We start from the raw sequence: 17,183 nt of genomic DNA on the forward strand, positions 1-17,183 counted from the left end.
GCACAGATTGGGCAATGGCTGTGCCATGCTTAGGCAGAAGTGGAATTACCCGTGGATTTATTTTTTGAAATCTGATTCATTCAGTACGTTCAGTCGGAATGGCCTGGGTTTAAGCACTGAGAGAATGTGCAGCTGATCAGGGTTGGAAGCAGGAGGCTGACAAAAAAACCCTCAGAAGGTAGAGGTATTCCATGTCCTCCAGGTGTGGGGGATTCCCAGCCTCACCCCTCCATTCCCAGCCCCATCCAAGGCCAGCACCACGAGGACAACCAGGTTATGTGGCATCCCTTCCCCATCTACAACTCCACAAGTGGCTCTAAAAACTTGGAACACCTGGAAAGAATGAGCACAATAGGCTGCCTGGTTCAGAGACAGATGATCTGTGCCCTCAGTAAGAGCAAACATGTGGGAAAACTATTTGCTGGAAGAATGTCCCTCGTGGCTACTGCAGGGTGTCTGTGCCTTGGGCTGCACGGTGCCAACTGCTCATCATGAGTCACACCCACATGTCACTCACAGCTTTGGGCCACAAACCGAAAGTGCTTTTCCAAGCAAGGGGCAGATTTGGAGTGCTTGGCTTGTAGGTCACGTTTTACAGACTGATTTTTTGGGAACACGTGGAAGCCAAAGCTCTCGGGCACTCGCAGTGCTTTAAGTGACGACTGTGCTCTTCGAAAATGAGACCTGCACAGGGTCATGGGATTTTGCTGAAGTGCAAAAGCTTCTGGGGTGGAAGAGACTCACATGGAGCAGCTGCCCCAGCACTGTGCTGAACCTTGAGGGGACACTTCAGCCAAGGAGGGTGAGCCCTGCCCTTACAACAAGTGCCAAACATTTGAAAGGATCAGAAGATGGCTTCTCAAGGTCTTGGCTTCCAGGACCACACCTGATACTGCAGTGAATTCCATGTGCCACCTTTGATCGAGAGGAAGAGCTGATCTGTCTTGAGTGAGTGGGAATTAAAAGACCCAGGTATCCCATAGGAACCACAGCTCTGGAAGCTGCTCCAGCAGGAGCTGGTCTGGCACAGCAAACAGCAGCATTGCAGGAGAAATAAAATACTGACATCTATAGGATGTTAAGCATTTCCAACAGCTCCAATAGGAAGACACCCATAAATAATATCCGTTCTTCCCTAAAATTTCCTACATTGGTTCACCTCAAGTACCAGTTCAGCTTTCCTGCCCATCATTGTTCACATGCTCCTCATTGCAGCCCCAAAATCTCTGTGTCTGGCCTGGACAGGCCCACAGGACATTCCCGGTGTGACCCCAGGGATGGTGGGGAAGAAGCACCTGCAGCGATAAATGGGACAGCCAGAGGCAGCAGTGGGGATGGACTCTGCTGGAATGACAGCCCTCCCTGGGAAGGGCCCAGGCTCTGCTCCAGGTTCCAGGGAGGCTCCAGCCACCACCACCCATCCCCATGTACAGGACATTTGCCAGCAGCTTCGGGATTCCTCCTGCTGGGAGGGCACACAAGGGGCTCATTCCCACCTCTGCTGCTTTGGGGGGACTGTGAGCAAGGAACCATCGACTCCTCACACCTGGCTGTCCCTGGGAATCCATGGAAAGATCATGAGGCTGTTGCAAACCCGACCAGGAACACACAGGCCATTATTCCCTGGCTTTCCCCAAGGTCCCTGGTGTGACAGCACTGCACCTCCTGCCCAAACTGTCTGAGGCTGCTCTGCTTTTTAATTCCTACTATGTTTGTGTCATACTTGAAATAACCTGGTCACAAACTGTGGGGCTGCAAATCCACAGAGCTGTGCCCATGCTCTCAAACCTACAGGAGCATCTAATTCTCCTGATCAACTCCCAGACAAACTAAAGCCAGGAAAGAGTAAGGACATCAACAGCAGGCAGCATTGTCTCAGCATAAACAGAATTATAATGCTGGTAGGTTGACTCTGTTTACACTCCCAAATTAAAATAACCTTTTTCTTATCCCCCTGCTTAACTTCCCTAACATCCCACTCCCATACTGTCAGCAGGGAATCCTGCTGTACTCCAGGGAAGCTGCACAAAGATTTGGAGTCACCGCAGAGATTGAAATCCTCAGTTATACAGAAAAAGCATTTGGCCACCTGCTTTGGACTGAAAATATCTCTTTTTAGAGAGGACTGGGATTTCCAAGTTGTCAGGAGCAAGACCTGGGAAGATAAAGTAGTAAAAATAATTTCCTTTTTAATGGCAACTTTGTGGCCTTTTCAACTTAGAGAAAAACTTTGAGCTTTCTCTGCCACAGAACTCTAAAACAGGCAAAGCTGTTTTATTTTATTAGTGAAACAACACAATTCCTAGTATTCTTGCTATGACATTTGCTTGGGGAGCTGAGAGAAGAAGCAGTGAGCTGAGCACGAGCAGGGACAATGGCAGGATTTGATTTCTCCTGCTGCCTTACACAGCAGTGAGTCCCTTGGTCCTCCTCTCCCCCTCCCTCTGTGCTACTGGGAACCTGCTAAAACACACCTGTGGGAGGTTTGGGCTTTTAAATCCATGTCCTAAATGTCCCAACAGTTCCCTAACTTGCAGAAAGTTTATTCCTATCAGGCCTTTAATCTCAGTTTTTTTGGAAAATCCACTGCAAGTATCTCCCTTCAGAAGGCCACAAGAGAACATGTCCAAGAGCTAAAGAGGTTCCCCCCATCCCATGAAAACTGAATGTTCTCCAAAAGATTAAGATTTTTAGATTTAAAATTCTCATGTTCAGGCTGAAATTACAAGCTAATAACAACAATCATGTCATTAAGTCTGGATAAAAGGTTTTGATCATGAGGAAAGTACATTCCTACACAGTTCAAATTAAAAATCTCAAAGGTTTGAGCCCCTCCCTCTCACACTCCACCTCCTGTCCCTCACCCTGTGCTTCTGCAGAAACACAGGAAAGAAAGAGCTGAAAAAAAGCAAGGAAGAAAAAATACTTTTCTCTCCAGAATGCAAGAAAACCAGTAACAAGTTCCAGTTATCACAAGAAACTTATTTTCTGCACGAAATACAGTTTGTTTTTTTCCAACAGGCTCCAGCTCACAGCCAGGCTGTGAGTAAAAGTGTAATGCATGAAGGCAAATATGGCTTATATTGTAGGAATTTCCATGATTTTTATGGATTGCATTGATGAGAAAGGCATTTGCACTCTGAACTACCAGTTTTGTTGTGGGATATACTTTGAATAATTCCTTTGCAAAAAGCACGATCATATATTCATTAGAAATGGAAAGTTGTTCTGGAAGATTTAAGCTTCTAAATTAATGGTATTTCAATAACTGAGGTGGCATAAATTAAACATACTGACTCTCCAATTCATCTTCCTCTAAGCCATAATATATCATTGCTCTCTAATTGCAATTCCCTGCCATGCTGTCCCTCTTCATCTTAATTCTAAATGGTCTGCCACTTATCAAACCATTTCTGTGCACTGCACAATCCTCACCCTGAACTGCTCAAATGTTTTATTTTGGAACAACACATTCAGCCACAAGCATTATTTTTCTCTTCATGACTTAGTCTCTACTGAAGTAAATCATGGAGAGAACAGGAGTTGTCCCTCTGTGGCCAACAGTTCTCAGCTAATCCCAGCCCAGCCCCAGCCCTGGGAGCAGAGCAGGGATTAAGCTGTGCCTGCACAAAGCCACTCCGTGCTCCCGGCAGGAACAGCTCCCTCCTGTTAGGATTGGTATTCCCCAGATGTTTCACTTGGAGCTTGGCAGCCCAGGCTCTGTGGCTGCAGTTCAAGTCCCAGGCTTGAGCAGCTCCAGTGTTTATTCTCATAATTTACACTTTGGGATGGCTTATAGACAGTTATGTACTTGGTTTTACAGCCACCACTTCAAACCCAGGGTCTGATCCTGCTGCTGTGGAGTCAGGGGTAGAGGATTCCCAATTCCACCACTGGCAGGAGGCCCCACATCACAAAACCATCTCTCAAAGCAAACAAGTTAATATAAAACACTGCTTTGGTTTAGAAATAATAAAAAAATGCCTGAAATCTTACTTACTAGGAAGTCTTCTTCACAGTACACCTTGCCATTGACATTGTAGAATGCTTTTCCTCGTAGTCTTCTCCCTGTTTAAACACAGGACCGTCAGAATTTTGTGCTCCATCCCCAAACCCAGTTGTTCAGGATGTGAAGTGAAAAGCACATCCTTCAGTGCCTGTCTGTGGGGTCTGTTCCTAGCCCCTCTCCTCTCCAGAGGGTCCCATCCAGAGACAGGGGTGAGGGTCAAGCTCTTGGTTCTATCCTGCCTTACCAAATCAGGCACCAAACCTTGCCTCAGGTATCATCTAAATATTACCTCCAAGTGCAGGTTATGGAACCCAGCTGACAGAAGTTCCTGGGAAACTTCAAATCTAAACCCAAAAATAATTTGGGGAAAAAGACTCCTTTGCAAATTGAGACAATTTTCTTGGCAGATAAAATCCCAGTGGGCGCACAGCCACTGCCATCAACAGCATGTCTGTCTCCAAAGGACCAAGCAAGGGACACTGCATATGGATGTTCCTGCCACCCTTAGAAATATTAATCATCAATGCCACAGCAGCTTCCTGAGACACTAAAGCAGTACAAGGCACACATGATGGAGGGAAGGGCAGAAAAATCACACTGAAAACAAGAGATTTTGTATTCCAGTTTTGACATTTGCCATCTCATTAGCCCTTGTGGAACTCTACTGACAAAGCCTGTGATGGTCATTAATTAACTGATGGCTCCCTTTACAGCAAAGAACTGCACAGCAGACTCCAAAGAGTCCCAACAAAAAGGATTAAAGCCAGGAATTCAAGAACCACCAAGCCCCACCAGGTTTCAGATGCAGCAGATCAGAGCTGTCTGACCAGAGCTGCTCTGCTGAAAGCAACGTTGTTCTGCCAGTGTAACACCACACAGGGAGAGGGCAAAACACACTCATCCCAGCTCACCTTACTCCCACTGTGCCAGGGTCCCACTGGCCAAACTCCCAGGCAGTGGGTGCTCTCCCCAGCCCTGTGCAGCCCTGTCAGGCAGATGGCACAGGGATGTGCTGGCAGGGACACGGAGCCAGGGAACCCACAGGTCAACAGATGGCCCCTCCAGGTCACTGCCAAAGCTCCACTCACAGAGTGAGCCTGGACATCTCCTCCAGCTCCACCATAACCACCACAACCTCCAGGAGGGTTGGGCTCCGAGGGCCAGCGGGCTGAGCCAGCTGGCCAGTGCTGAGGGGCAGGAGTGCTTTCCACCGTTTCCATAAACAATGTGGAGGAAAATGTGATTAATTTTCAGTGCTTGAAAGTGCCTTTGACACGTTGCCACTGCGATCCGACCCTGGGAAACAGCGTGTGGCACAGAGAAGTTGGGATCTGGGCTGATGCTCTGGGAAGTCACATGCTGCATGTGGCTGTCTGGTGGTTTTACTGTCATGGCCCAGGGAAATGCTTCTTTTGTGTGCACATTCTTGGGCTGTTGATCTCACGGGCTGCTGTCTCCATACTGCTGGTAGGTGGAGTCAGCCCTTGTTTGTCTTTCCAGCTGCCTGGTAGCTCTGGTGGGGACCAGGAGCCTCGTAGTGTGGGCAACATGTTTATCTCCTCTGAGAGCCTTGGGTAAATCTGTGCCATCCACCAAACGAGGCACAGGGCTGGGACAGCAATCAGGGGGTCATGGGGCCTCTCTCGACTGATGCAGGAGCAACCACCTCTAGAACTTCCCTCCTGCTTATCCAAGCTGGTTTTGAACCTCTCCAGTGAAAGGTAAAAGCACATGGAATGGAAGGAAGAAAGGGAAAGAGGCCAGAATGGCTTTTTAAAGGACACACTGTCGGTGTCGAGCCCAGCCCTGGAACACGACCTTAGATGGAGGGCATGAAGTGGCTGCCCCCAGGCAGGGCCTTGCATGATGCAGCAGTGCCATCGTGCTCACACACACCTGCCAGGGTGTTTGGTCAGGTGAGGGAGTGCTGGCCACCCCCCTCACCACACCCCACTGTGGCTGGAAGCAGCAGAGGTAGTTAGGGACAAATCCCAAAGCCCGTTCCTGGAAGGATCTGTGCAGGAACACTCTGATATCCTGTCATAGGTTTACTTATTCTAAACAACCAAGCAGGGAATTTTTCTTTCCCTGCTGTAAAAGAAAGATGTTGAATGAGGGAGAGGGAAAGGGTTTGCCTTGGGTGATTGATCCACACAAAGAACTAACTAGCAGGCCTGCATTCCGAGCTGATGGCCCTCCTGAGACTGTGGGGAGGGGTGAGGAGGGTTTTTTTCCTTCTCTCCTGGGAAACAGGAGGCATTTCACTTCTGCCTTAACTCAGGCAAGGTGTGTGTTGGAGGGGTCCGAGGTTCACTTTGTTCTCAGCCTGCTCATCCGGCTGTTTCTGGCCCTGGCTTGCCCCCGTTTTCCTGCACCCTGCTCTGCCCCCAGCCCGGACCTGCTCGGATTTCATGGGAGAGGTTTGACCCACCTGCAGAGGAACCTTTTGGGGAGGAGGTCGCCCTCTCCCTCCTCTGCTCCCGTGTTGGCAGTGACGTCTGACCATGGATGAAAGGGGGAATTCCCGGCCACAGCCAGCTGCAGACAGTGTGAGTTTCGTGGGAAGAGCTCCTTTTCCCCCTTCTTCCCCTTCTCGGTGGGGGGGAACCTCCATTTTGGCTTCTCCCACACACCAGGGCCCTCACGGAGCGATGGGCAGAGCCCAGCAGAGCCCAACCCCTGCTGATCGTGGTTAGAACTGCGCCAAAAGATGGAAAGTATCGAACTGTTTCCTTTTTGAAGGGGACTTTTGGATACAGGATTATTGTTCGGTTGTTTTTTGTGTTCTTTTGTTGTTCTGCCAATACACATATATCCATTAATAAGGGGCTGTTATTTTTTCTTTCTCCGCACTTCCTCAACTGGAGCCTCTTAATTTTGGATTTACAATTGCTTAGAAGGAGGAGCTTGGTCTTCCTCATAACTCATCCTCATTAGCAAAACTCTTCAGTCTCATTAAACTGAGACATATGGGGAGGGTCAGCAGAAGGTGCAGGAGGATCTGTATCCCAGTGTGCAGAGCCCGGCAGTGCTGAGGCTGATCGGAATGGCCCAAATTCTGCTCCCGCTGTTTCCTTAGCAAAGCATCACCAGCAGGAGCCAGGGGGGTCAGAGCTTTCCTGGACTGGGATGAAGTGGGAAGCCTCTGACCCAGAGCAAACAAGGCAAACCTGATGTTTTGGAGTGGCTCTCAGACTTCTGATATCAGATGGGTTTGGCAGCTGATTGCCCTGTGACACGGACCCACCTGAGCCCAAGCCCAGCCAGGAGCCTCCACACCAGCCCTGTGAGCCCCATTCCCAGCCCATCCTACAAGCCAGAGACCTCTGCCCTACAGAGCACTCCCAGCACAACACCTTTCAAAACTGAGGGAAATACTGTTTTCCCCATTTTCCAGCTAAAAAACCCGAGATACTTATTAGGGAACAGACTTGCCTAAACTCATAAAGCAGGCAAGCAGCTTGCTCACATGATAATGACTATCATTAGCAATGTTAATAAGATTGATAGACCTTTTACCTTAGAAGAATTTCATTCAGGGATAGTACAACAGTTATCTCAAAACCAAGAAACAGCAAGTTTATCACTCAAACAGCTGCTGTGGATGCCTATATTGGCTTTTTCATTCTGCATTTTAGAAATAAAGACAAAAGCCTGCATCCCCCTTGCCGTCCAGAAGAGTTTGCTAAATGCCAACACCGAACAGTCAAACACCGCACTCGGAGTGAAAACTGCAATCCAGAGGGAAGTGCTGGCAGCTGCAGCCAGGGAGACAGGAATCCCAAGGAGAGGCAGTGCTGGGGCCCCAGCCCAGAGCAGCCATGCACCAGGACGGGTGCAACACCTCAGGTTGGGGTACCTGCCCCGAGCTCGAGGCACTGCACAAAGGAGTTCACCTCTCAAGGTCCTGGATAACTCAGGGGCCTGCACAGCACCAGCCTGTTCCACGTAGCTGTAACCCACTATTATCAGTTTGGCACAGATTACAAGTTAAAACCCCCCTGATGTTCCTTCATCCAGCTGAGCAAAGCACCTGGCCAGCCACAGGAGATAATATCATCCTGCCCGCTGGCACACAGGACCTGCTGCTTGGCTTTCCTCTGAATGACTGAGTCTAGCCAAGCCTGGTTACTATTTGCTTTCATAATATTGAAACAAAAAAAGTCAAGAGTTTCTGACAAAACCTGATGCAACTTGCCGGTGGCTCATTACAATAATAATGAGCAGCGGTAACGAGCAGCCCAGCAGCGTGGGGTTTCACTGACACTGCCCTGGCTTCCTCCTCCTGCTCTGGGTGCCCTCTTCGGTGTGTCCTCCCTGTCAGACCAGTTCCCAACAGCAGCAGGGAAGATGCTGTGCTTCACACCCGGCCAGAGGAGCAGCAGCTTGGCCAGGAATGCTTGGGGGTACTCTGAGACCGGCAGAGACACCGAGCCTTGCAGCGTCTGTGCAGGGACCCAACCCCAACCTTTACAGGGAACTCCCTTTTTTTCCCTGAGTGCTTCTCAGCCTTGTTTTACTGTACAAAATGAAGCTTATGCACTCACAGGGACAACTGCACTCACAGGGACAAATGCCTGCTGCAAGTAACATATTTCTTGGCTGACACCCACCCCCTTGAGGGGCAGTGAGCACCAGGATAAGGGGGTTCCACCACCTCACATGGGAGGCACAGACCTCACAAATGCTCCAGCAAACACTACAAAGAGTCACGTAGATAATCTAGTACATAATAAAATACAAGCTAGAAATGACTCTGTCCCAAAGACCGATCACAATTGGTGTTTGTAACCAACATGACAAACATCCAAAAGAATGCAGGCTTTTGGAGCTTTACAAATATATATAAAAGCAGAATCACCTCTAGGTTTTTAACATCGGTTTTCACATTTAACCAGTTTATGAGTCTCTGGTGTTTAAATGTATCTACCAACTTCCTGAAAAATCCTACTTCCTGCAAAATTTTTATCTCCTACACGTTGCAAACTAAAAGGAAGGACTGGGAGAGCTGTTGCTTTATTGAAGGGCTCAACTCAAAGATTCGTCTTGGAAAAGGAAAAATGACACAGGCTGACACAGGCTGTCCACAACTATTCTCTCCAGCCTCTGCAACACCCCACTGTGTGGTGAAAACACACCAGCCAGGAAGACAAGATGGGGTGAAACCTTTTTCCAATGCTGTTTCAAAAGGTGCTCCAGGCCCCCATGGAACAAACCGTGAATCAGCCCAGGTTTTCCGTTCTTGAGGAGGGGCTCCCAAAGAGCACTGGAAGTGTCCTGCCCCCGCCTCCAGCTTAAAAGCATCTTCCAAGCCCTCCCTGCCCCTGCTGGCTGTGGGTATTTGCCTGTGGGGAGGTAAGTTTGTCAAGTCACAGAGTCTTCAGTGGCACATCTCCTGTCTCACACAGGATGATGCAACTGCATCAGGGGCTGACACCCCCGCCTTTGGAAGACAGGAGATAGCAATGTCTCGCTGTCACAGCATGGTCATTAGATCTAATTACTGTTTCCAGCATGCTTTGAAGTTGAAAAGTGCCAAAGCATTATTATAATATTTTAAGGACTTTGATGATTAAAAACAAGCAACTGTTTGGTAACAATCACGATTTACTAGTACTGTAGTTTCAGCAAGTTCCTGTGAGAAGCCTGCATTGTCTCAGTGCCTGACGCTACTCAAACACAAACAGCTCCCCTCTGACATAATGGGAATGCTGCAGCTCCAGCCCTGCCTCCCAGAGAATGCCCGGTGTGTCCCCGGGACTCCCAGAACGCTGAAAAAACCACACCATCTTCTGATATTCAAGATGTTATGTGCCTCTTCTCACAACTTAATGCAGGAACGTTTCAGTGTTAGAGGGGACAAAAGCGAGATGACTAATAATGTCCCTGTTATTGCTGATGTTACAGCTGTGTGGAACAAGAGGATTCTATTTCAATCACAAAATGTAATTAAACCCCCCCATACGGAGTGCAATGCAAGAGTTCAGCTGTAGGTATCACTGCTAAAGATAAGAAATTCATTAGAGCAGAGCTAATTAACAGTCTGAACAGCTCAAGCTATGGAATATTACTCAGTAGCTGCCATTTCTGTTGGCTGGGGACACGCCTGGGTAGCACAGAGCTGGGCTCTGGGACTGCTCCTTCCTCAAGGGCAGGACAAGGCAGGGTGGCTGTACCTGCTCTGTGCCAGGGGCTTGCCTGAGCCCCCAGCACAGCCATGCCCTGCTCCTGCTGGGAAAGGGGCACCCGGGAGCTCCTGGCTTGTCTCACAGCAGCAACACACATACACAGCATCCTCCTCTATCAGCTCTTTCTGGAGGAAAAAACTGTACCACATTGCTTCCCTCCTCGAGATTCCCACCCCTCTTATTTTACGAACTGTCAGTTCAAAGGCTGAACAGGACATTTCAGTGAGAATCTCTCTGGTCCACGACCCGCACAGCTTTCTGAGCGCGGCAGCCCGGGCTCTTCATGCCTGGCTGACCAAAGAACTGTGCCTATCTGTTTTAGTTAGCAATATTAAACATGGACCTAATTGCTTGTTAACTGCTCCAGACACCATCTCTGTAGTGGCTGATGTGACACCAGCACCATCACTGGTCTCATTTGCCACCTTAAGCGACAGTCTCCCAAAGTGTTCAGGCTGCAGCGACATGGCAACGCACACACAGGATTCATGTGCAACAACACTTGCTCAGATATTTCCCAAAGTGCTCAGATATTTCCTAGCTAACGTAGCAGTGAAGGGAAATTCCCATGGATTGGCCCAAAGCCCTATACAAGTAAAACCAGACACGAGGTGGCCTGGGCTGAGCAAATGCTTCTGCTGTGGCCACGGTCTCCATCACTGCTCAATGGAAACGCAAACTTTACCAAGCCAAACCAGGAGTTTTGCTTTGCAAAGCCCCTGGGGCTCTTGCTGTGGGGCTGTTCCGATTCTGAGCTGGTCTGTGGTGCCATCCACGGGCTGCCCACGCTCCCAAATGCTGTGGGATGATGCCCAGCGCTGAGCCCGCACAGGGCAGGCAGTGCAGGGTGACCTCCCAAATGCCCTGCGCCCAAGACACCACGGTGGCACAGCCTCACACAGCCTCACAGCAGCCTCTGGCACAGGCTGCAGCTTTTCTGCCATGCAAGGCGTGACTATCCCTCTGAAGAGCACCTGTGTGACACTGTCTAATGACTGAGAAACTGGGACACACACAGCCCAAAAGCTGAAGGGCAAATGAAGTCTCCAGAACCCAAACCTGCTCTTCACAACCCCCCCAGATTCGACAGCTGCTATTTCTGAACAGTGGAAGCTAAACTTTAAGTCACCAGAAGGTTCCAGGATCGGAAACTTCAAGAGAAATACCAAGTTTTACAAACACAGAATAAATCATCGAAAACATTAAGCAATAACAACCCACCTCTGCTACCTCCTCTGCCCAGTCACCTCTAGCTATACCAGATGTAGAATTTCACCCAGGAGAGCTGTTCCCTTTCAGCAGAGTAGGTTTGCCTGCCCAGGAATTAAAGATGTGCCAAAAGAAAACAAAAGCTCCCAACACTTCTTCTTTATTTGTTACCATTCCTCCTTTACTCATATGTGAGTTTGGGCCCACAGTTCCCATCCCTCCCTCTGCCCATAGGTTTTCTTTACACAGGGTTTCTGTCACTCCACCCACTTGAGAACGGGGTGAACCCAGGGCTGCTTCAGCCCCTCTGTAACTGTTAATTAAATTTTTCTTCTCAGTCTCCTGAGGACTCACACAAAGCCACTGAGCACAACCTCTTGGTGAGGGGGTCCCGCAGTGGAGCTGCTGCCACGGCCGGGGCAGAGCGGGGTCTCTGGTGGGAAGGGGCTGTGAGGAGAGGACTGAGCCCAGCCCAGCCCCTGGGCTTGGAGAAACTTCCATCCCCCACCGCCACGGCCCCCTCCCCTCCCCAGTGCTCAGGCTTTGTGAAAAAAGGGGTGAATTTCTAGGGCTTTCAGGGTTTTTAAGATGGGGGGGGGAGAAAAACCCAATGCCAAATTCCTTTGAATAGAAGATACTGCATGTTGGCAGAAGCCACTTCTCACAGACTCCAACCGTTTGAAATCTGAAACACTAAAAAGTGGCTACTGTGGATGTGCTGTATTCTTCTTTTCAAAGCAATCTGGCACACAGTTTTGCTCCCCTGTTTCAGGACCCAATCCTGCATTCCTTTCACGCTCAGACTCCCATTGACTTTAAGGAATGCAGGATTGGATCCTAAATGTGTGCTTTACTCACACAATAGCTCCTCATGGTTACGATCTATTGAGAAAGGCACACTTTAAAAACCATTTGGAATTGCAGGCTCATCCACCAGGCCAGAATGCCTGTAAAGATCCCCCATTATTCCAGGAAAAATGCTCGGTGTCTGAATTGCACACACACACACTCACACGTTTTCCTGGTTTCAAGCTGCAGGCACAGCTTAACTTGAGATGCATCAAAATATTTTGAGCACTTGGCCTGATAGCTCCTAAAGAAACCACGTGCAATTTTAGGTTTTGAAAAAAAGCAAAACTCCGGGGAAAGGGAAAAAAAAAGCCACCAAAGCAAACATATAAGCAGCTGAATCTTAAGGTCGGTTTTTCAGAGAACTTTTGTAAAAGCCTCTAAAAGACCTGCACCAGCTAAGACAAAACAGAGCCCTGCACTGCTATTTTTGAGGATGCTGTATATTGAGTTACGAGGCTATTACGATGCAAATCTCAAATGTACAAGCTTTTTACTTGGCCATAAACACCAAACAGTATACATTGTCTTTTCAGAAGAAAAGGTTTGCTGCTAAAATAGCAGAAGCCCTACGTAAATAACCAACATTCTTTCTGCCTGAGGTCACTGACTTGGCCTATTCAATTCCGGGCTAGTCTGGGATTTGACAATCTAAGCAGGGGAGAGGCCCTTTCCTTTTTTTCAAAAGAATGCTGGGATTTTATTTGAAATTTAAACTCTTGCAAACAAAAGGTGGCATCGTATGCTGGAGGCCTATGAAGGTGGAGTACAGGATGTGTATTGTTTTCTCCCTTTACATAGGTTCTTTCAGGAAAGAGTATTCAGAGTCTGTGAACAAATGCTAATCAATTATTATCATCAGGTAGACAGACACAAGAAGATATGAACAAACACTTTTTAGAGATTAGGAGATTCACTTTCAAAAAATACTGATGCGGGGAAAGCATAAAAATGGTTTAAAATGATAATTTAAATTATCATTTAAAATAAATTGTTTTCAAATTAATAATTGGAAATTACTCTATAGTTTAAGTTCCTATACTAATTCATATTTGTACACCAAAACAGAGCTTTTCAGTGCAAATTAACCGTGGCCACAAAGTCAGCCTTCACTCTCACTCTCCATCTCAAGTCTGTCCTGGGCAGACAGATGGTAGTTAACTCTTTTTTTCCTCCCCATTACCGTTGCCCAGCTCTTACTTGGACTCTCACAAAAGCACACTCTTGTGTAATACAATTATCATTTCCATTCCTGGGCTGTTATCCAGGCTCTGCACTGCTCTGTGCCACCTCTCCAGCACGGCAGCCTCGTGCCAGCTCCTGCCCCACACACCTCCCTGGGCTGAGCCAGGAGCTGGGGAAACCCTGAGAGCATCCTGAGCTCACCACAACCCACAGGAGCTGCAGACCTGCCCCAAGGTACCATCTTGGCCAGAAAAACGTCGGTCTTTGCTGTGCACTCACTAACCTGTGGTAAAATCCAGATGAAAATGTGAGTGTTTATCATTCTGACATGTTTGTAGCCCAAGGTAAACTCTAGACTCCCCTCTGCAGTTCACCTTAACCTGCCATGATGTCAAAATGAAAAACTTCAGTATCTTCCTGAGGGTTTTGCCTCGTGTCAGTGAGGCACTGAAGGGAACAAACCCCTTCTTCCCCAGCCTTTGCTGCCAGCCCCTGCCCCGGGGCAGGTGATGTGTCTCCTCTGAGCACCCCCAGCACTCCCCCCACCACAGCCCAGACTGGGTGGGGAGGTCGTGGAGGGCACATTTGTGCCCCAGCCCCTCTGCAGGACTGAGGCTGTCAACCTCCAGCAGGAATATGAGGATGGATGGCTGATATCTTCTGTTACACCTTGCTGGAAAACCCCACCTTTCTTGGCAGGGTATCCATAATCTCTGTACCATGTTTACTCCACTGTGGAATTCTCTTCCTTTCTCTCTCCTCCTCCTCTTCAGTCAGGTTATTTAACCAAGAGGTTGCTTAAAGCTGCAGAGACGAGAGGATCTCTGACCTCTGGTACTCTGGCAAAGCCTTCCTGTGCAGACTGTATTATAAACTTAGCGGATACTTTCAAGCTTCCATATAATTTGCAAAAGTTAAAATTGGCAGATGTTTCCTTTCTGTCCCACTTACATATTTATTCTATCCCATACCACCCATCAATTTCAGGTTTAACACATAAATTATTTCCACAGAGCTCTAAGAGAAGAACTTATGTTAAAAATGAACTTGCAAAAACGTACGCCAAGTATATATTTAAAAACAGAAATACAACTGCTTGCATCAATCTAATAGCTATTTTGGGCCAACATATTAACATATATCTTAAAATATATTACTTAATAAGCCAGCATGCAGCCACACTAACAAGAAAATGTAAAATAAAGCTCCAAATGTACCTCAATTTAATTTTTTTCACCCCAGGGCTGGGTTTAAAAATGAAAAAGAAAATAAAAAGTGGAGAACAAGGGCAGAGCAACACAGACCACTGGGTAAAAACCATGAGAGGCCTTCCCACCACTTGGCAAGCTGGGAGGGCAGAGGTACAGCTCTTCTCCCAAGGTAGCTTCCACTGTGGGAAGCTTTCAGCATTCCATGACAGACCCTGCTTGTTATCAGCACAGAATTCCACTTTTCCAGCTGCTGCCTGTAAGCCAGGATTTAAAAGAGCACTTGTCTTATCATACTCTCCCAGCATCCCAGTGCCAGCCTATGGCAGAGTAAATCCACCACCAAACTGCAGCCTATTCCAGCCCAAGCCCTGCTGACCTCCAGGCAGGACACAACCTCCCTGAGTAGCCTTGCTGGCCTCTACCCATTGTGGGTGTTCTCACTCAAGCTCCAGTAAGAACCAGTGTCAGCAACTGGGATCCATCCAGTGTGGTGTCCTGTCTCCAGCTCCAGCCAGGAGTGCAAGTTCACTGGGAAAGAGAATTGCAAACAGGGCTCACACAGGCCCAAGTGTTCCCAAGAATAACCTCTCAGCTTCCAGCAGCCAGCACTTAAGGCCTTCCTGCACCACAGGTTGCATCATAACTATTATGTTTAATAGCCTCCCTGGACCAATCCTTCTTTAATTTGTCTAATTCCTCCATGAGATCATTTATACTCTTGGCCTCCATGCTGTCCCTCTGGCAGTGAGTCCCACGACTTCCCTGTGCATTGTAGGAAACATTCCCTTTTGTTTGTTTTAAACCTCCGCTGATCTCAAGCTTCTGTTGCATCCTGAAGAACACAGGACACGGCAGCCCCCACAGTCACCCCCCAGCCCAAAGAGCTCTGTAAGCCAAAGCCTGACACTCCAGCCTCCAGCTGCACCTGGACATGAAGGGGATGCAGATCTCTGGCACAACTGCTGTTTTTATCCAGCAGCATTCTGAGACTCTGCTCAGGTCTTCTTTGCACAGCACAGGAGTGGGCACACACAGGTGGAGTGGAGAGTCCCTGACTCAAAGTCCACCCTCGGTGCCTGAGGTCCCTGCAGGAGACAGGACCAACCTCCTGAGTTCTGTACTGCCCCAAGTCAATAGAAGCCTTTGTGAGGGGTGAACTACTCTAACATGCAATAGGAGGGAATTTCTATGGGAATACATCCAGAAGAAAAAGACACTGTATTCCAGTAAGACCAAAGGAAGGAGAGAAAAAAAGAAATAAAAATGGTATTTGGTCCCTAGTACCACCTGGACATCAGAGCAGGGCAAGAACCCACCTGACAAACAAGTAGCAAAAGCTGGGCAAGCTTGTTGAACTGGGGGTACTACAGACCCCTCAGCTGCTACCAGGTTCTTCCCTGCAAGTCATTGTTCTCTTCTTCATTCAAGTTCAGCCTCAACTAAAAGCCCCAGCTTAGCCAGGCTCTGCAGCAGATGAACAGAAATGGGACCAAGAGCAGGAGCGGCAGCCAGGCTGCTGGATGTCATCTCTGCACGCACTGAGCTGCAGCATCACCTCTCCCAACACACACAGCAGCATGCTGAACAAAAGGAGTGGACACAGCCCAGTCCTGTGGCAACATGCAAGAGCCTCAAGGGAGATGAGCAATTTCCCTAAACCATCTTCCGCGGCATCTCAGAAAAACAAGAATGGATTTGCACAGTTTGCTGTCTTCCTCCCAGTAACACCACATGAGTCAGCACCCCAATGAGAGCAGCATCAAAGGGCACTGCTGCTGAACCTAAACATGCCAGCAAGGCTTGGTTTGAGTCACATCCACAAAGGGTTCAGCAGCCAACACCAATGGCACCCGTGTGTTGGTGAAATGAAGCTCACAGTGCTCAGTTCTCCTTCCCTTGAGACAAATCTTTGCAATAGATTGCTGAGATCCACAGTGCCTAGATGTCACAGTCTGATGAGACTGGAATGTTTACTAAAGAGGATGAGTTATGAGATAGACCAAAGTTCTCTCTCACAGCAATTGTAAATTCAAAATAAGGGGCTTTAATCGAGGAAGTGTGGAAAAACCAGAAGAAATAACAACCCTTTATTAAAAGATATATGTATGTTGGCAAAAACAGTAACAGAACACAAAAAAAACTAGACAGCAGTCCTAGAAAAAACCCAACAACCCAAAACGTCCAGATGAATACTTCCCTGTCCCTCAGCAGCCCTCACCGTGGCGGGCAGGGGCAGGGGCGCTGCTGGGCTCTGCGCTCACCACGCGGGAAGGGGCCGGGGGGGTCTCGGATCGCGGCAGGAGCCGAGAGGAGAACGGAGACCCTTCCCCCAGTGGGAGAAAGGCAGAAGGGAAAGCAGCTCATCCCTACGGGACTCACTGTTCCCAGATGACGGTGTTCCAAGGCTCTCCCCTCCTCTCCCAGCGAGCACAGACCTCTCCGATGAGAAGAAGAACAACCATCGGTCCCGGCGGGAGTCACGAGCAGTGGCGGCGCAGGGCCGGTGGTCAGGCCTCACCAGGACAAAGAACC

General features: G+C 48.5%; 1 protein-coding gene across 1 annotated transcript in view; it reads right to left on the reverse strand.

Moving 5' to 3' along the window:
- The window catches only part of WTIP (WT1 interacting protein), an 85,854-nt gene that overhangs the window by 21,727 nt on the left and 46,944 nt on the right, over positions 1–17,183 (reverse strand). Inside the window, exon 3 of the mRNA XM_064671312.1 lies at positions 4,001–4,068. Within this exon, the coding sequence (XP_064527382.1) occupies positions 4,001–4,068 (68 nt within the window). The remainder of the gene's footprint in view (positions 1–4,000; positions 4,069–17,183) is intronic.

This window comes from Pseudopipra pipra, chromosome 14 (genome assembly GCF_036250125.1).
Source record: "Pseudopipra pipra isolate bDixPip1 chromosome 14, bDixPip1.hap1, whole genome shotgun sequence".
Taxonomy (NCBI): domain Eukaryota; kingdom Metazoa; phylum Chordata; class Aves; order Passeriformes; family Pipridae; genus Pseudopipra; species Pseudopipra pipra.